At 44.7% G+C, this 21,244-nt stretch overlaps 1 protein-coding gene across 2 annotated transcripts in view; it reads left to right on the top strand.

Moving 5' to 3' along the window:
• AGAP1 (ArfGAP with GTPase domain, ankyrin repeat and PH domain 1) overlaps positions 1-21,015 on the top strand; it is a 405,970-nt gene extending 384,955 nt beyond the window's left edge. For both annotated transcript variants that reach the window (XM_040441790.1, XM_040441789.1), the window contains exons 17-18: positions 15,827-16,082; positions 19,322-21,015. In XM_040441790.1, the coding sequence (XP_040297724.1) occupies positions 15,827-16,082; positions 19,322-19,537 (472 nt within the window). In that variant the 3' untranslated portion in view covers positions 19,538-21,015. The remainder of the gene's footprint in view (positions 1-15,826; positions 16,083-19,321) is intronic.
• The last annotated feature ends 229 nt before the right edge of the window (positions 21,016-21,244 follow it).

The raw sequence follows: 21,244 nt of genomic DNA, 5'->3' as shown, positions 1-21,244 counted from the left end.
TGTATGTGACAGGACAATGCTCTTGCTAAACTGACCCATAGACCCATCTGCTCCCCACATGTCACTTCCCCCATTAACAAGCAATTGAATTAATTAAATGCTACTCAGAGCTCGCATAACAAGCTACCGGCAGTGTCCAAATTAGCACTGATAATCAAGGATGATTTCCTTTATTATCCTGCTAAGTGGAGAGCTGGCAGCCCCCCCTCAGTCCTCTCCACGCCTGCCCTCCCCTATTTACTTACCCTGGCTCCTGTCTCTGCCAACCAGGGTCACCTCACCTCGTTAACTTGCTGTAATCAGGACCTCATGGCTGGCTGCGATCTCCACACTCTGGTCCAAGGGTCTTGGTGTCCATTTAACCCTTTGCACGTCACGCGACAACGATGAGAGGTCTGAAAAGAGAGAGTTGTTAGATGCCGGATCTGCTTTAGAAGTTACACTTGTCTTAGGCACGAGCCTCCACTATTCTCCCACCGTTGTGCCCCCTATCCCTCCTTTGCTTTTCGGCATCGCCTTCTGCGTTCCTCGGTCCCCTCCTGCCACCTCCTCGCTCACCTGACTTTTCTCTCCTCTTGGCAATGGCTTTCCCCTCTCTCCCCCCTCTCTCTCGCTGGCTCAGCCTCAAACTGATAGATGGTGAGTGGAGGCCCTGTGGTCTCTCAGCTGAGTAATAGAGGCAGGAATTTCATTTTGCAACTGGCTGATTTAATGATCCGAAGGGTAATTAATAGGCTGATTATCTTAATGTTAAATATGTCCGGCAGCAATTACTCTGACCTCCTGCGTGTCAAGGTCCAGGCCTGGCTCTTCTTTCAATTAAGTTCTCTGGGGCTTAATGATATGAATGCGCTCCCCAGCTCTGACACTGCAGCTGCCCAGACTGCGAGAGGCTGCTGGGCTCGTGGGGAGCTTTGAATCAGAGCTTCCCCCTCCACGGACCATCAAATTTAACAATTAGAACAAGGGCAGTTTAACTTTCTTCTCTGCCAGTTTGCTGGTACCAATCACTCCTCTCATATTGTGGCATCTTGTTCTCTACCCTTCGAGTATCTGCTCCTGTTCTCTGCTCTCCCAACTTGCTCCCTTGCAGCCTCCTGTTTGTCTTGCCACTTTAGATGAGTTTATTCATTGCCGTGCCACTAGTTTTTTTTTCCATCCCTTGATGTTTTCTGTGTTTTCTTTATTTTCTCGTCTCGTGTAATTCACGCGAACGGTCTCTTATGACTCCATAAACTGTCTCTGTTTCGCAGGCTCGGTCTCTCTCCGAGTTTGTATTTGTCTTTCCTCCTTCTCTCTCCTCTTCTCCAGGGTACGTTCTCGCAGCTCCGAGCTGCCGCGTCTCTCCCGATATTAATTATCTTGTGAGTGCCGCTGTTTTTCCGTTTGACAGGCTTAATTAATTGGCAGCAGCGGCCGAAAATGACAGGGCCACTAATTGCAACTCAAGGTGTATTAGAGTCAGACGGGCTGTGCCGGATCAGCGTGCCCCCGTTGCTGTGCTTAGACTAGAAAGCATTGCCTGTGCCGTGTGTCATGTGTGTTGGTGTGATTGTATGTGATTGTTGCCCGTGTACTTGTCGCACGGATCTGACATTTTGCTGCCAATAAAGTTTGGACAGCTGGATTGTCTAGGGGCAGCAGATGCTGTGTATGTGTGTGGGGAGGGGGTGCCCAGTCGCATCATTTGTTAACCCTTTAATTTGCGACTTGGATGCGGCGACAGGCTGACTTTCTACTAGATCTTGGTGTAAGTTCGTATTAAAAATTGTCCATGTTGTGGCCCCAACACACAGATGATTTTTAATACATGGTGAGGTCCATATGCCCGCCTAGGACATGGACCTGACCAGTGCCAGCGAAGTTTGTCTCCAGGCCCATGTACCATGAAATATGGACCAGAATAGTGCTTACCATCAGTTTTCCCACACCTGGTGGGAATTGCACACTTGGGCCTCCAGCACACGATCATATCCGTTTTGTGGTCTGCAAACTGTGGATCCGCAAAATACAGGTGCAATATGTGTGCCGACTACATTTTAATTTTTTTGCGGACCCATTGACTTCAATGGGTCCGTGATCTGTATTACAGTGGACATATTTTTGCTGAATGGACATACAAATGCGGAAAGAACATGGATGATCCGTGCTGCTTTCTGCATCCATATGTCCGTTCCGCAAAAAAGAATATGTCCACAAAAATATGGATCGCGAAGCCATTGAATTCAATGGATCCTTAAAAAATGTGCATGCTAGATGTACGATATCCATATTTTGCGGACCGCAAAATGGATATGCTCATGTGCATGAGGCCTTAGGCCTGTTTCACACTTGCGTTGTTGTTTTCCGGAATTGAGATTCGGCAGAGAATCTCAATACAAAAAAAAAAAAAAAAAAGTTTCCGTTTTGTCCCCATGCATTCTGAATGGAAAGAGATCCGTTCAAGATGTCTTCCGTTTTGTTTTGTGTCCGGTCATAAAAACAGGGAAAAAACAGATCCAGCCCTGAAAACAATGTAAGTCAATGATGACGGATCAGTTTTTTTTAGGAACCTAAAAAAACGGATCCGTCACCCATTGACTTTTAATGTATGTAGTGATAGATCCATTTTTTTTTCCCGTTTTGATTTCACACAACCGTAACCTAACGGAACGGATGCATCCTGATGTGCAAGATCAAAACAGATGCGTTTAATTGCGGTATGGAGATCCTCTGTCCGATCTCAATACCGGAATTGCAAACGCAAGTGTGAAAGTAGCCTTACTTGTATAGGCCTGTGTGCAGTCCGTTGCGCAGACAGTCCTAAAATGCGTTTGTTCCTTATTTCTATTGAAATGTGTGAATTTCTTCATTAAAATATCAGAACTTTTATTCTGCTACATGTTTTCTGCAAAAGTCGTTGCAATCGTAGCAGAAATCGGAGTGTACATGTGCAGAGCAGACGGTCCTCTCTGGTTAGGGGGTGAGCAGTTCTGTAGTGCCCATTGATGTCGGGCCTCAGTAAGCCCCATAGCCTCTTTACTGGTCCACGCTCAGTCTACCCATCCAGTAATGCCCATAATATTCACTGCTCTCCTCACCGTAACTGTCATTTGTAGAAACCGTGCCAAGACCAACACGGAGTCTCCTTTAACGGGCTCAGTAATCGGTCCCCGTCTCTCCTGCCGTTATGTGACAAGCAAAGATCTTACAGCGCAAATAAGCGCCAGAACGGCTCCCTTATCAGTAGGTTTTCTAGCGTTCGCCCTCCCGTTTAGGCGCAGGCATACTTGTGCTTTTTACTTCTCTTTTGTTTCACTGGCCTCCACAGTCGAGCGTCTTTGTCACGTGGGCACAGTATGCCAGCCTTTCCTCTCAGCGGGAGATTGATTGCAATTTTCACCTTGATTAATTCCAACACAGGGTCCATAATGAGAAATGCCCCTGTGTGTGAAATTTGTGTCCTGATGTAAAAGGGCCAGTGCCCAGGAGTATTTAACTTGTATACCAGTATGCCGCATTCACTGTGCCACTAGGTTAGTTTAACAGGCAGCAGTAGTACATTACATGGCGTAGTTAGGTCGGGCAGCGTATCAGGGAGCATGTTTGATTTTTATCCGAGTATTATTACACGGCTTTGTGTAGCTCTAGTCCAGGGTGTCCTAGGCTGCTGTGACAGCTGACCCCCCCACAGAGAAATAATCTGGTGACACATATGGGTGCAGTAAATGGGCATCTGGCTGAGGAAAGGGATCACTCAGGAGCCGCCAACCACATTGTCCACTATGCCCAATAAAGATCAGATTGACGTTAATTATCTCCTTACCTTTTTACATTCACAATGGCATAATTAGGTCATTTTTCAGATAAAGGGTTGACGTGTTTAATGAGATTTAATACTCAGACTGTTATCCAATCCAAAGGCAATGAAATGTACACGGCTGAAGTGAACATCTCGGCACCGGACCACGTCCTTCACATGGGTACCCTGACATATAATCGGTTTCTTAAAGTGTAATATAATAGGAGACTTATAAAGCAGCTGCTATGCTCCCTCAGCCCAGTATTTTAAAGGAGAACACTACCATGGGCTACCAAGGCACAAGTTCTAGGAGACCAGGCATTTACTTAACATGTAGAGGGTGTGAAACAATGAAATACATAAATTCCGCAGTGCCCCCATAATATGTCATCACCACAGCCTTCTGATCTACGGGGGTGATAATGAATCTGTTCTAGACCAGTACACACATTCTGTAGATGCAGTCACTGGTTGTCCTATGGGATCAGACTACACATGACCAGTTGATTACGAGCAGTACTGAACTAGTAATAATTAAATAAAATCCAAAGAACTAGTTCTGGGACAAAAAAAAAAAAAAAAGCAAGAAACTTCATATAAATTATCTTCCTGGAAAGTGACTGATTAAACCCGGTGCCAAATGATGAATGAAGCAGGAGCCATCTGGTGGTTATTTATTGTACTGCAGTCATTCACACTGGCCAATGTTCGAAAAATGTTTGAGAAATGTATATTTTCTGTTATGTACTTTAACACATTTTATACAAAATACCTTATATTTTAAGGAAGGACACAGTTTTTTTTTATGCTGCCTAAAATCAACACAGACATAGGTTTAAGATTATATTATGCCTGATATAAATTCGGTAAACTATTCAAGTTCACATCAGCGCTGTGCTGGATCTATTGGCAGTACCTGACTGACCCAATTGACTTATAATGTCGTCTTGTCTGAATCCACCCAGGTGTCGGGGAAAAATAATGAAATCTGCATGGAGGCGCCTGACAGAGCCTTTGATGCAAATATAAAGAGTGTGGCACCCTATAGCATGATCCTGTTTAATTCACTGTGTACTGGTTCATTATCTAAAAATGATCGTGCACCACATTGCACTTTTAGTATTTTCAGTCCTATTCACTTAGTAGTAAACTGTAGTACCCATTATCCCTACACACAGCCATTACCTAAAGTACAGAGATGCGCAGAAACAATTATTTCAGTGTCCACATGAGCAATGCTTTTACATGATGAATGTTGTCCCATTTGTTGGGTGGTCAGTAGCACCTTTACAACATGGCAGTTATTGGGAAGGGGCCTCCAAGTATCGCTTCTTCCCTATAATCACTGAGATCGACGGCCTGTATAAAGGGGCTTAAAGAGAACCACAAAATTCAGTGCAAACTGCAGGAGCTGAGCAGATTAATTTATAGTTTTATGGGAAAAGATTTAGCAAAACTTCTAATTCATGCATTTAAACCTCTGCTCTTTCTGAACTCAGTTGTCTATGGGGGTCGTTTTTATCAATGACTGATGACACTCCCTGTAAGGCCTCCTGTACTCTGCTTTTTCTGTCTTGCAGTCTGCAAACCATGGATTTGTAAAATATGGAGACTGGCTTTGTCCATGCTGCATTTTGTTGCGGATCCATTGACTTAAATGGGTTTGCAGTCCACAATTTGAGCATAGGACATGTTCTATACAGTTAAGCTGGGTTTACACGGGGCGATGCATTGGCCGATTGCCGGTATGGAAGCGTTCCTTCCCGACAAGCTGCTGCTCGTTCAGTGAAGGAGACGGCACATTTACCTGCAGCGATCTCCTTCACTGAATGAGGACAGGGGATCGCTATAGAGATCCCTCATCCTCATACAGAGTCATGGCTTCTGAGTAGCAGATCGCTGTTTAGACCACATGATCTGCTGCTCAGAAGCCATGATTGGTGGTGCCTGCATGAACGACAGGATCACCCGATGAACGAGTGTTTCGTTTGTTCAACGGGTGATTGGCAGTACATTCAGGCGGGCAAATTGTCGGGAACGAGTGTTTGCAGGAACATTCGTTCCCGATAATCTGCCCTATAAGTTGGGCATCTGAATGCACCTTTAGACCTTGGCTTTTTGCTCTATCTGGTCTGAGTGAGTCTGGAGATAGCCATATACGTCAGTCTAAAGTAGATTAATATGGACCATTGTAACCAAAACAATTGTTCATCATATGAAATTTGGCAGAGAACAGTCGTTTTGGCCGAATGATGACAGATCATTATCATCTGAATGCAAGTCGGCCATGTTTACATTTTCCATCCAATAGTTGGACGAAAGATCTTTCTTTGGATGAACTTTCCCCGAAAACTCTTTCATCCATCGCTCATTTTCTTTGAACATATATAGGCCGTTTGAAGAACTGTAACGGCCTAAAGTGTGTGTGAACAGATACTTCACCAGATAATTGTACGTCCAACTGATGTTCAACCATCAACCAACCTTTTGTCTAAAATGTGTAAGGCTAGATTTAGGCCTCTGTCACACAAGTGAGTTTTCCGCGCCGGTGCAATGAGTGACGTGAACGCACAGCACCCGCACTGAATCCGGACCCATTCATTTCAATGGGTCTGTGTACATGATTACATCAGTTCTGCGTTGTGTGAAAAACGCAGCATGTTCTATATTCTGCGTTTTTCACGCAGCCCTGACCCTATAGAAGTGAATGGGGCTTCAGTGGAAAACTCATCGCATCCGAAAGTAAGTGCGGATGCAATGTGTTTTTCACTGGTGATTGCTGGGAGATGTTGTTTGTAAACTTTCAGTTTATTATCACACGCGTGAAAAACGCATCAAAATACATTGCACTCGCGCAGAAAAAAACTGAACGCAATCGTAGACAAAACTGACTGAACTTGCTTGCAAAATGGTGAGATTTTCACTGAACGATACGGATTAGGTCCGGATGCGTTCAGGAAAACTCGCACCATTTTGCAAGCAAGTTCAGTCAGTTTTGTTTGGGATTTTGTTCAGTGTTTTTCACGCGCGTGATAAAAAACTGAAGGTTTACAAACAACATCTAGCAACCATCAGTGAAAAACGCATCGCTTCCGGATGCAATGCGTTTTTCACTAAAGCCCTATTCACTTCTATGGGGCCGGGGCTGCGTGAAAAAGGCAGAATATAGAACATGCTGTGTTTTTCATGGAACGCAGAACTAATGTACACAGACCCATTGAAATGAATGGGTCCGGATTCAGTGCGGGTGCTATGCGTTCACGTCACGCATTGCACCCGCGCGGAAAACTCGCTCATGTGAAAGGGGCCTTAGTAGCAGGTCAACAATAGCAAATATGTAATAGATTGCTATATGGCAGTTAATCTGAAGGAAGGAGGAATGTGGGCATGTATTCCATATTCACTCTTCACTAGGTTATGCACGGTACAAACAGAGGATGAACCACAATATGAGCCATCAAACCACAAAATTAATGGAATTATCCAGTTCTTAAAAATGGATGTCCTATTCCTGGATTAGATCAGCATTATTAGATTGGTGGGGTTCAAATCCCAGCACCCCAATGGCCATCTTTTGAAACGGATGCAGTGCTCTAAAGACCATGTCCCCGTCGTTATTAACCAGGCACAGCTCTGTACTTCTAGTAGCGGCTGTGCCTGGTGTTAGTTTGTTTGCGACATCATTTGTAGTTGACTAGTTCTAGCCTACACCAAGTAGCCACATCATAACTGTGATTGCTTGTATCTGCCGTTAGCGGTCAGAAACGCAGTGCCTATAAAGGTACAACCACACGGCGCAGTCGTGTCACAGTTGCGATTTATCCGCTCTGCGAGCAACTACCGCGCGGCCGTAGGCTCTAATTAAAGGAATGAAGAGTGCACTGTGTCGTCTGCATTGTTAGTGGCCACACGGCTGTTAACCATGCGGTCTTCATTAGTTTAATTAGAGCCCGCTGCACCCGTATGGCCGCACAGCACCTGACCGGAGCATGTCCTCGTCCCCAACACAACCATGCCATGTGGTTTTACCCTAAGTGACCATTTACATGGTGCTCCAAAATTTTGCCCCAGTTGCGTAGTTTATTCCGCTTTTTCTGCCTCCTATTCATTTCAAAAGATGCTAAGTGAGTGGTCCTGAAGACTATATCGCTATCCCACCCCGCAGTTTCTCTGTACTTATGTGGCCCGGCCATTGATTCTACACACACAGATTGCAGCTTCTGTGTTACCAGTACCTTCCTTACCTATTCATTTTTACCAGATTCTTGCCCTGTAGGGTTAAATAGCAGACCTTACAAATGATCTGATTACAAACATAGAAATGTGTAAGTGTCTAATCTTCTCAATGACTGAGGATCTTTTTAGATGTCTCTATAATCTCCCTTTAAGCTAAGGTTTTTCTGCTTATGTTGCTGTGTAGACCCCCATTCTTTGCCTCCCCCCTACCTCTGTCCCCATCTCCCGTATGAGGGCTGTAAGTCCAGTGTAGCCGCAATGTCTGACATAATTGGAATCTGCATTCTAATCCATCTGTAAAGTATGCACTGATTAAATTAGCCTAATAGATATTATTTCTTACATGACTGCATAATTTTGTCCTGATTGGTTCTGTGCTTCTCTAACGAGCTGCCCAATTTCCTGCGCGCTTTCTGTCTCTCTCAGTAAAGCTACAGAGATTCCTTGCAGCCTCCCTCACTACCGGGGGATTATTTAGAGTGGGTAGTGGGAGTTGGAAAAATAAGAATAAAATTCAAGACTTAGAATTTTTTGGGAATGCTGATAAGTCTTCTAAAAAGTAGTAGATTCCTGGATCTGCCTGTCCGAGGAGATACTGGAGTACGGAGTACGTGAAATCACATATGTGGCTATTGGTTCACCAGATTTAGGAGCCATTATAATAAATGAATGTTTAGAGATCGCCATCTGTGATACATTAGGTTATGGATTGCAAAATCAGCAAGAAAGCTGTTTACATAGTCTTTCATCTTTACATAGTCTACACAATTGGGTGACATTCTGGTGACTTTGTGTCAGTTGCCGCTGTGTGGGCTTCTCAAGGACTTCTCTTGACTTGTGATCTTAATATTTTAGGGGAAAATTCTTGACCTGGTTGCCAAGTAATAAAATAAAAAATCCCAAAATCTAAAGCATCTGGTTACTTTTAAACATAGTCTTGTACTATCAATATAGTGGTCCTTGAAAACACTAGTGCCTTAGGCCTCGTGCACACGGCCGTTGTTTGGGTCCGCATCCGAGCCGCCGTTTTTGCGGCTCGGATGCGGACCCATTCACTTCAATGTGGCCGCAAAAGATGCGGACAGCACTCCGTGTGCTGTCCGCATCCGTTGCTCCGTTCCGTGGCCCCGCAAAAAAAATATAGCATGTCCTATACTTGTCCGTTTTGCGGACAAGAATAGGCATGTCTACAATGGGCCGCCCGTTTCGTTCCGCAAATTGCGGAAGGCACACGGACGGCTTCAGTTTTTTTGCGGACCGCAAAAAAACGGCACGGTCGTGTGCATGTAGCCTTATTCACACGTCAGTGTTTGATCAGTGTTTTCCATCAGTGATTCTGAGTGTTTAGACCAGCACCTGGTTTTGGCTCAAAATCACTAATGGAAATCACTGACCGAATCAGGGTCCATTCACATGACCATATCCGTTTTTGCAGATTGCAAATTGTGTGGAGCCACGAAACCCGGATACCGGCCTTGTGTTTTCTGCAAAACTCTGATAATGATAGAAATGCCTATTCTTGTCCACAAAAACGGACAAGAATAGGACATGCACATGCGGATGCGGACAGCTCACGGTGTCTTTTGCGGCCCTATTGAAATGAATAGATCGACATTCGATCTGCAGAATTGTGTGAATAGGCCCAAAGGCATAAATGTGTAGGTTGCTTTCCATTCCATGTGCAACATAATAGAATAAAATATTCTTGCATGGTGCTACTTTCGCTCTACTTTAGTGCCATTCTGAATTTAAAGGGTATGTTTACATTTTCAACTTTATTTTTTTCTTCTGAAAAGTACGTCAAATCTTAAAAGTCTTGATTTAAAATATCCTGTCTGTGCATACAACTCCTATAAAGATCTCTGATCCGTAGTTACTAACAACCCCAGTATAGTCTGACCCCTGCATCTGGCCTTTCATTACTTTAATTTGCCCCTTCTTGTAGGTTAGGTTTTGTGACCATGGAGACAGGTGTCTTATAGGAGCTGTATGCACAGGCAAAGTTGCTTAATTTTTATTTTAGATAAATTAGATCAATAATTAAAAATACCTTCTAAAGGAGTTCTGACCTTTGCTCTGGATAGGTCATGAATATCAGATCTGCAGGGGGGTCTGACTCCCGACACCTCCGCTGATCAACTGTTTGAAGAGACCGTAGCGCTCCAGTGAGAGCCGCAGTCTCTTTGCAGCTTACCAAGAACAGCGCCACCCATTGTATAGTGGCTGTGCTTGGCATTGGAGCCCAAGCCCATTCACTTGAATGGAAGTGATCTGTGCCTAGGCTACATGACTGATGAACGTGATGTCGCCGGCCTAGGAAGAGGATGCAGAGCTCACCGGCATGCTGTGGTTTCTTCAAACAGCTGATCGGCAAGGGTGTGGAGAATCGGACCCCCATGGATCAGATATTGATGACCAATTGTGAGAATAGGCCATCAATATCAAAAAGTTGGACATCCCCTTTAATTGTCAGTTTGTCGACCATCATCTCTTTTGCTGGTTCTCAACGAAGCGGGAACATATTTAGGCCTTGTATGTGTCTGCGTCTTGTATGCTGAAGGCTAGTCCTGAGTGAAGTGTGCGGCTGGGTTTATGTCCTTGCCACGGAGCGTGTGTCAGAAGAGAAGACTGTAATAAGGCTAATAGATTTGCTTTATTTAATCATCAATGTTTCTGCTGTTCTCTGAGCTCCATAAAGCATTCCGCAGGTTGGTAAAACACTGATTTTATTGATCAGGCACCTCTGGGATATTTATGTGCTGAGCCCCTGTTAGTACATAAATCCCGGTATACCTCCCACCTTTCTGTGTGCCGTGTAAGCGAGCTGCGGAGCGCCGCAGGGCAGTCACTGACACATCAATATAACACAGACTCTACAGATCATTCTGCTTCCTGCAGCTGCTCCTGGATACTGTCATGGTGTTCACTTACAAATACTCATATGGATGGTTAATTATGGAAACCTACAAATAGATGATAAAAGAAGTACAGGTGAAACTCGAAAAATTAGAATATCATGCAAAGTTCATTTATTTCAGTAATGCAACTTAAAAGGTGAAACTAACATATGAGATAGACTCATTACAGGCAAAGCGAAATGTTTCAAGCCTTTATTTGTTATAATTTGGATGATTATGGATTACAGCTTATGAAACCCCAAAGTCACAATCTCAGGTACCCTTTGCTCAGGGGGTATGGATGAATTAGCTGACTAGAGGGTGACACTTTGAGCCTAGAATATTGAACCTTTTCACAAAAGTCTAATTTTAAGCTGCATTACTGTTATTCCTTTTAATTTGCATTACTGAAATAAATTGACTTTTGCACGATATTCTAATTTTTCGAGTTTCACCTGTATACCTAAATATATAGGGTAAGTGACGCTGATGAGTGTTAATGTGACCCTGCTCACTGTAGCATGTACATCCTCCCACCATCTCTGTCCCTTCTTTGCTTCCTCCATCCTTAGCAACCTAGCCAAGTGAAGAAAGCATGCAGCCCCCAGCCAGCCATCTGCTAAAACACTTCCTGTGCCATAGACTAGGCTCTCCCCCTGCAGAGAGCGTTTCCCCCCTCATATTGTCTCCAGCTCCTCTTCCTCCCAGCTCTTCTTTGCTATAAGCAGGATGGCACTGGGTCCGAATTCCTTGCAGCTAGGACCCCCGCCTGCGTCCTGTCAATAGTCACAGGTGAAATCTGTACCTGCGTTCTTTGCAGAGTGACATCACATTTTATAGAGTGTTTTGTCACTCAAAAACTTTAGTAAAACTTCAGCGTGTCAGCTTGTATCCTAAGAAAAACTGCCATTCCACCAAGTATTAACAAGTATTTTATACCTAGTAGACCCCAGCAGCAAGAAATTGCGGTATACAAATAAAATGGCGATGTAAGATGTAGCACAGCGGAGTGTGTCATATGTTTTCCATAGATCTGTAGGTTTATCTGCTTAATTTATCACATAAATAATAAAATTCAACTCTGTTACATAAAAGTTCAAAGAATAGTCATTGAGGGTGTAACCATTTTGTCTGATGTCTGTAATCCTATGATACATTGGATTGATGATAATATTTTATTTTTATTTTTTCAAGATTTATCATGGGAATAGTGTGGATCTCATGTTCATGTTTCCATATTCACACAGGTCCTAATGCCCCCATACTTAAAAGGGATTTCTGAGATCTTTATACTGATGACCTGTCCTCAGGATAGGTCATCAGCATTCGATCGTAGCTTTCCCTAAGCCATGTGATGTCACATTCATCGGTCACGTGGCCTAGGAGCAGCTCAGCCCCGTAGAAGTGAATGGGGTTGAGCTGTGATAACAAGCACAACCGCTATACAATGTACGGTGCTGTGCTTGGTATCGCAGCTCAGCCCCATTCACCTCTACGGGGGCCGAGCTACGCCTAGGCTATGTAACTGAACGTAACATCACATGGCTTGGGGAACGCTACGACAAGGCCGTGGGGCTAGCAGGTGCTGGTGCCTTCTCGGACTGATTGGCGGGGCTCCCGGGGGTTGGACCACCACAGATCAGATAGTGATGACCTATCCATTGAATAGATCATCAGTATAAAGAACTTGGAAAACCTCTTTAAAGGGGTTATCGAATTTCAAGAACCCCCCCCCCCCTCCCACACACACACACACACATGTGCCGGGCCCCTCTCCAGTAATATACTTACCACGTTCCCCGCGCCGCTGCTGGTCCACCCATCACCGCTGCAATTGGCTTCCGTGTGCAGGGAGAACCAGCAGCGGCGATGCGGGGACCAGGAGCGGCACGGGGTAAGTATATTATCAGTGAGGGGCCTGGCACAAGGGGGGTGGGGGGCTCTTGAAATTGGATAACCCCTTTCATTTTTAAGAGGTCTAGATCGGGGAGTTGCAGATCCTGCACCACAAAGCCTGTTGCATGAAATTGCTGTGGACATGAAAACACCTCCATATCTATACTGGGCAAGATCTAAAGTGCGTTGCAGTGAAGTCAACATTCAAGCTAGGACAATTAAACTGGTTCTTTCATGCCCCGGGGTGGAGGGTCACATTTCATTGTGTTGGGTTTGGTTTTCTTTCTACAATTCTTGTTGTGAATCAGATAAACTCTCCGTTACAAAAGAGCAAATGTATCGGCTGCCTACCTGGGCCATTCATTGGCTAATGACCAGTGATTAGCTCAGTGTGGAAGCCCATTCACCTCCGGCAGGTAAAAGTTTGAAATAACACACTTGAAATGCTTTGATGGTCTTTATGGGGCTGTCCCCTGTAATATATCCCCAGCTCCCGTGTGATGTGCTAACAGCTCATTGTGATTCCTTGCCAGGGGAGATGTGGGGTCGCTCCTGGGTCGCTCTGCATGTACAGGAAACCATGGAAAGATAATCCAGATTTACTCTCTAGAGAAGCTGTTTACACAGAGGGATTAGAAGCGGATTAAAGCTAACCTGACACTAGATTACTTCCAAGAGTGTAAACACAGCCAGGGGCCATGACAGTGGGGCCCCCCTCCTCTGGAGAGTTTCACCCATAACGGGATTAACCCATTGACTGCTATTAGTTCACATAGCAGTTATTTGAATGTTGAAGAGATGACTGGGTTAAGGCAGGGTGCTGGCTCTCCTTTAAAGGTGTTGTCCACTGTTTTTATATTGATAACCTATTTTCAGAATTGGTCATCAATATCAGATTGTCAGGGGACCGACTGCCGTCACCCCGTTTCAAGAGAAAGCAGTGCTCGTACAAGCGCTTTCTCTTCACCGTTTACCTGCTCACCTTCACAACTGTAGCAGTGAGCAGGTTTAATTACAACTCCACCATCTCAAGTGAAGAGGGGTAGGTCATCAATATAACTTCTTTAAAGAGACCAGTTGTGTGTGGAGACTTTTTGGTAGTGCTCCATGGTATGGAGACTTATTGGCAATGCTCCATAGGAAAAAAAAAATATGCAAACGGGTATCTCCCAGGGAAAGAGAACCATCTCGTCAGTATCACCTGGTGAGTCAAAGTACAACTTTTTAACAAGCTTTGGAACGTGACAAAGGAAAATAGCCAAGCTAATATCCACCCGTAGACGGCTATTTCGGGGGTGCTTGTGCCTCATCAGTACAGAGTAGGACTCCGGCTGGCTGGTTTTCTTTCCTTGGGAGAAATTCTTATTTTTCTGTTCTGGTTATAGGAATCGCCAGATCCGGCATATGCCAGACACCAACCGCTCCCAACAACTATAACAATGCCCATTGACTATAATGCAGACTAATCCCATTACTGTAATGGGGTCCGTCGGGTTCTGGTATGGATTTCGGCATTTTACTGGACAAAGTGTTTTTTCTGTCGTTACAGGGTTCTGGAAATTATAGTCCAAAAAACATTGTGTTGTGAACATCTTGATATGCCATTAAATTGGTGTATAGAAGGAAATAATTAAAGAGGACCTGTCAACATGAACTGCAGTGCAATCTGCAGTCAGCATGGTATAGAGCAGGAGGAGCTGAGCAGATATTGTTTTGTGGGAAAAGAGAGCCTGTAAACCCAATAGAGGTTACTGCATGAAAACTCAGGTCCTCCGTTCTCACAAACTGCTTTTTAAAGATGACCTGGGACCTGTCACCTCAAAATGAAGTGCAATCCACAGGTGGCATAGAGCAGGAGGAACTGAGAAGACTGATATATATTTCTGTGTGAAAAGGTCCAGTAAAACTTGTAATTTATACATTTATAGGGGTTCTCCGGGAATAAAGGCTTTTTATCTAATAGCTGCAGCCTGCCTCTGTAATTAGAAGATTCTTACTTTTGCCTGCACCGCGCCAAGCTGGCCTTTGCTTGTCCATGTTCCAGTCCTCAGTGCATGCGCATGGTCTCATGCTCCGCTGCAGCCAATAACTGGCTTTAGCGGTGATGTGCCGCTTTTGGCAATGTCACCGAAGCAGCCAGTTATTGAGTGCTGTTTGTGACCTTGCCCACTCATATCTGGATGTAAAAAGTGTCAGAGACTTGAACATGGACATGTGAGAGCCAAGGACCAGAGCAACCAGGAGCAGATATGAATCTTCTGTTTGCTGAGGCAGGCTTCAGGCATTAAATAAAAAAGTGTTATTCCCAGAGAATCTGCTCTTTTTTACTTCTTTTATTCACGATTGAGGTGTTATCAGTGATTGATTGCATTCTCTGTGTAAGTGTGTACACAGAGATAGCTGTCAGTCACTGATAGCTGTTCACTGAGAGGTGTTATCAGTAACTAATAGCATTCCCTGTGTAAGTGTGTATACAAAGATAGCTGTCAGTCACTGATAACACCTCTCCCATATACAGCTAAAGTCAGTAAAACGTGTAATTTATATCTCATTAAAGCTCAGCTTTTAAAAAAAAAAAAAAATTCTACAGAACTCTATATCAGTCTGCTCAGCTCCTCCTGCTCCATAACATGCTGCCAGCATATTGCACTGCATTTCATGGTAACAGGTCCTCTTTAAAGAGGATCTGTCGCCTCTGCTGACATGACTGTCTTACTAAATATGTGGTATTCCTCCGAAGTAACAATTCTGAATCATCTTTTGTTATAACCCCACATTGTGCCGTTCCTTTGTTATTTCTCCCTAAATATTTATGAATATATTGACAACTGAAGTGTTACCGCTTGGAGGGGTGTCACCGGATACTAGCGCTGTCTGATCAGTGATGAGATTATCGGACTGTGCAGGGACTGTGAGAAGTTCATCCTGTATGTTGATAAGAGATTGGGTCCAGAGAACAGTACTATTAATCTAAAAGTCTTCATTGTGAATTTACCCATCATTTTTCTTTTCACAGGGAGGAAAAGGAACGCTGGATTCGTGCAAAATATGAACAGAGACTTTTCGTCGCAACCCTGCCCTGTCGAGATTTGCCCTTAGGGCAGCAGTTATTGCGAAGTACAGCAGAAGAAGACTTGAGGACGGTGATCCTACTTCTTGCACATGGGTCCCGGGAAGAAGTGAATGAAACCTGCGGAGAGGGAGACAGACGCACATCTTTGCATCTAGCCTGTCGCAAGGGAAATGTGGTACTTGTGCAGCTGCTGATATGGGTGAGTACTGGGAAAAATTGTTTCTGTTGTGTGGATATAAGCCGGCCTACCAACATGCTTGGCAGTCCAGTCATACAGACAGGTGGTCATTGTAATCTGCTTGTCCGGCTCATCAGGCAAATCAGAAGAAGGAACGATTGCTGCAGGCAGCCAAGTGACAGCCCTAATTCAATTTGGGTTCCCTGCACTTTGAAAATCACTTTGTGCTTCGAATATACTGCAGTGCCAGGCCAGTTGGGTTATGGATTATGTCGTGTTGACCATGATTTAGGACATGGTCAGCTTCAATAAGCAGGTCCGCTTCTGATGTCTCAATAATGCTTAGTACTGGAATTAGAAATGTCTTTGTATATGGTACAAGCAAGAAGAATGACAAAACATCATTGACTTTACGATATGTGGAGATGATAGAAAGCAGACAGATTACTTTTCCAGTAACCCTTCTGGCTGGTCATTCTGATTACCACAGGCTTACATACACACCCACAGTCCCATTATTATGACCACTTCCTACTGATCGGCAGCACGTAGCTCATGAAAGAAGTCACTTGTCGTGAGCTGACTTGGTGGGTATATAAGGGGTGAGATAGGCTATTGGCACACATATCCCTTGTTGCTGTCATGGGTAAAAAAGGTCATTTATCAGAATTGCAAAAAGGGATGATTACTGGCTTTCAGGCCAAGGGTGCAGTATTTCTGAGACTGCGCAGTTTGTGAACTGTTCATGTGCTGCTGTGGTGAAAGTGTATCGTGAGTAGACATATGACACCATTGTGAATAAGCGACATGGAAACTGCAGAGCACCACATGCCATTGATGTGAGAGGTGAACATTGGGTATGAAGGTGCGCAAGGGCGGACTGACATGATACAGTGGAGCAGCTCTCTACCAAACATGTGTCTAAAACAACTGTTCAACGAACCCTACTGGGTATGAGGCTCCTAAGCAGATGGATGGTCACCACAGCTCTGCTAACAAAGTTGCAGCAGCAGAAAAAGCTTCAAATTTTGCTGCAGTGTCAAAATTGGACATCTGCTGATTGGCATAGAGTTGCCTTTTCCAGTGAGTCGCGTTTTCTGCTTCATTGAATGGATAGACTTAGCGTGCCGGGCAAGAAACATCAGAGAACAACCACCCCTGGAAGAACACAAGCTGGTGGCAGGAACATTATGGTCTGGGGAATATTTTTGTGGCATTCTCTGGGCCCTCTCATCCATGTGGAAGGCATTCTCAACCGATATGTTTAAAGGTGTTGTCCGGGATTGGGGACATTGGTGTATGTGTACAATGGTCCCCTAAATATTACATTCATGCTTGTCCTTCCCTTACCAGACATTTCTGATGGCCCTTTTTCACTTCACAAATTTTCAGTCGGAAGTGCAGTTTCTATCACAGTCAGTGACGTATCGGGTCCCTTTCTGCATAGCGAAGCCTCTTCTTCCGCTTCGCAAGGAGCCCTGTGACATCACCGTCAGCCTCAGTAAATATTCTGAGCGCATGGAGGGGCAGTAACTAGGCGGCAACACACCGCGCTAAGCCACGCCCCTCTGGTCCGGTGACATCACCGGGCAGGGCGCATTCTTAGCAAGGAAAGAGGCAGGAGGCGTTTAAGGGCATGACTAAGGGGGAGGAATAGTTGCGGCAGAAGGCGGCATATGAACTAGGCGGGCGGCTGCATGGAGGAGCAGACACACACTTGAAACAACGCAGTGAGGCAGGAAGTTACTGCACACATAGAGGGGTAAACAATCAGTGGGGGACTGTAGGAGCCCTGCTGAAGTGTAAAAATACCTAAAAACATCTGGGGGAACCTTCAAACCGCTATTAAAAGTGATTTAACTGGTTTAAAAAAAAAAAATCTTGATCCCGGACAACCCCTTTAATAATCTATCTTTGCAGATCACCTACACCCATACATGCTGATTGTCTTTCCTGAGGTGGATGGGATCTTCCAGCAAGACAATGCGACATATCACACAGTTAGAAATGTCTTACATTGGTTGGAAGAGCATGACCAAGACTTCCAAGTACTAACATCGCCTCCTCATTCCCCAGACTTGAAGCCAATTAATCATCTGTAGGACGACCTCGATTGTTGTGTTCGTTCTATGGATCGTCCCTGTGGGATGCACTGCAGTCAGCATGGCTCCAGATACCTGTGATAATTTACCAGGACCTTTATTGAGTCCCTCCCAGCCTGTCTAGCTGCTCTGTGCTGCATACGGTGGCTACTCTGAATATATGCCGGTGGTCATAATAATGTGACTTGACTGTGTATATAGCCCTAGTAGAGTCTTCAACAGCCATCTTACTACTGCATTGTAGAGGCAGACCAAAAGTGCAATATAAGAACCTGCCTTTCTGAAATAAAGCTACTTGTAGTGTGCTATGTTGTGTGCAGGTCGTGAGCCAGCACACGTATGCAGGGGCTAAAACTAGATATGTTTGTGACATTATTACATTCAAAATTTGCCTCCATTCTTCTGCCATCGGCCATTGTTGAGCCTGCCTGTTCTCATTTAACTGGCCATACATATGAGGCTAAAATGGCTGACCAGGGAGTCATTTTTAAAAAAAACGGACTCCCTGGTCCTTGATTACAATGGCAAATGATTGTCTGAATTTGGCTGATCATGCCATACACATCTAGTCTCAGCTCACAATGGTTGAAATTTTCCAACCTGTCTGATCACATTTTCAGACTTTTTGTCTACCAAGATGATATAACCCCATTTGGCCATAACAGGAATCTACTGAGGCTGGTAGTGGTGGGGTTTTAAAGAGATTATTTAACTGATGACCTATCCTCTGGGGCTCCGACACCCAGGACTCCCGCCAAACAGCTGTTTGAGAAGGCAGTGGCTCTTGCAGTAGCACCGTGACCTGCTCCGGCTTTGCCTAGGCCAGTGACATCATATTCATCAGTCACGTGGCCTAGGCCCAGCTCAGCCCACTGAAGTGAATGGGGGCTGAGCGTGATACAAGCACATCCGCTATATACAATGTACAGCGCTGTGCTTGGTGAGCAGAGAGAAGTCCTCAGCACTACTATGAGCGGTGGTGCCTTCTCGAACAGTTGATCGGCGGGACCCCCACACTTCGGATACGTCATCGGTTAAAAAAATCCTGGAAAACCTTTTTAACTTAATGTTACAGCCATGGGGGGGGGGGGCTACCTTTTATCCACTGGTTTGTTCTGCAATGGTGTGAATATAATAATTCTGTTTTTTTTCCCCCAGTACGGTGTTGATGTGATGGCACGGGACTTCCACGGCAACACAGCTTTAGCATACGCCAAGCAAGCTGTGACCCCAGAGGTGCGGGATCTTCTACTGCAATATGGCTGCCCCGATGAACAGTTTGTGCTCATGGCTACACCAAACCTCTCCCGAAAAAACAATCGCAACAACAACAGCAACACAGGAGGTGGAGGACTGATGCCCACCTTAATCTAAAACGATCTTGTGAAAAGGAGACTGACTCGAGCACCGCTCGCCCCTCGCACCGCAGGGGGAGGAGCCAGGAATGACATGGGAGGCGTAAGGCACTGAGTGCTGAACAGGGGGGGAGAACGGACTGAGCCTTCACTAGCATTTGGGAGGCAGGAAGAAAAAAAGCGGCGGAAGGGAGGCAGAGAGCTGTCAGTTATGTGCACATTTCACCTCTACCCCAGCAGAACACTTAGGCTCTGCTCTCATCTGACAAGCACTGCTCCACATAAATCACACGCAGGCACTGAGTTTGTCAGGTTTGAGGCTCCAATGATGCTATGTGTCAAATCACTTGGAGCTAATCTGTCCTCAGAGAATGCTGGCTTCATTACACTTGTATAGTTGAGTTCCCTCAGCCTGTACCGCTGTTTAATAGGACATGATTACTCATCATGTAGAAGGGAGCATATTAGCTGAGGAGGAAGCTCTCTCCACGCTCCGCTGATTACAGGGATGTGATTGCAATATTCTTACAAGAATCATATTAGGAGAGACATTCTGGGCCCCATCTTCAGACTCCTTGTCATAATCTTGCTGCGCTGTAAAGCGTCTGTTCCCTCTAAATGTATCCCCCAAAAATATAGGAACAAAAAAAAAAAAATTCTGTAAAAGCTTTTGAAGGGTGCGTCTAGAACAGCTGTTTTTTTTTTTTATTATTTGACTTTAGATACTTCATGCCTTGTAAGATCTGTTTTTTTGTAATTTTTTTTTACAATTACAGAAATAATTTAATTTAATTGAACAGTGTGCTGGCCACCTGAGGTGCTTCAGTTCCTAAAACACACACGTTGCACCCATTGTTTCAGTACATCTGGGTCACATCGCCTAGCTGATTTGCAAAGGACATAAAAACAGAAACATCATAAGTGAAGTGGTTACATGGTTGAGTGCATTTATTTTTTTTCCTTAAAGGCACTACTTAAATGGCACTAATTAGAAGTACTTACTGCACTATGGAACATGTTTTCATTGGGGAGCTGTGTGTGCAGAGAAGCAGTGTCACGCTTTGTGATCTATATTGGATCACTATATTGTATTGTAGAATTTGAGTGTTCACATTATATTTAATATGGAGTAACCAATGGATAAAATCCATAGAAGCCATCCATGTCTGTTTGGACGAACCAGTGGGATCCCATTCAGCCTTTCAGCTTTTCTTGAACACAACACTAATCCCAACCTGGAACTGTATAGAGAAGGGCCCCATTCAAGTACATACCCTGAGGCTGGTTGGGAGACGGGGCCACTGCATGTATTATTAATATTTTGTGTCAATTATAAGAATATATTAAGTAACAGAATCGTGACCATGTGCCAAAACATGAGTCGTGGCAATCTAATGTGTCTCCATAATAAGGGCTCGTTCACACGAACGTGTGCTGCCCGTTGCTGTATTCTCTTCAATAGGTCCACAAATCCGGAGATATGGAACGGAACACTACGGAGTGCCTTCTGGGGTTCCGTGCCTCCGCACCGCAAAAAAATAGAACATGCTCTATCTTTTTGTGGAACGGAGGGATCGCGGACCTATTCAAGTGAATGGGTCTGCGATCCCCATGCGGCTGGACTATGGTCGGTGCCCATGCATTGCGGACCGCAATTTACGGTCCACAGCACGGGCTTCACACGGTCGTGTGAACGAGCCCTAAGGGTTAGCCTATAAATTCGCAG

This window comes from Bufo bufo, chromosome 7, assembly GCF_905171765.1.
Source record: "Bufo bufo chromosome 7, aBufBuf1.1, whole genome shotgun sequence".
In the NCBI taxonomy this organism is placed as follows: Eukaryota; Metazoa; Chordata; class Amphibia; order Anura; family Bufonidae; genus Bufo; species Bufo bufo.
The sequence above is the reverse complement of the archived record's forward strand: the minus strand, read 5'-3'. Positions and strand labels throughout refer to the sequence as shown.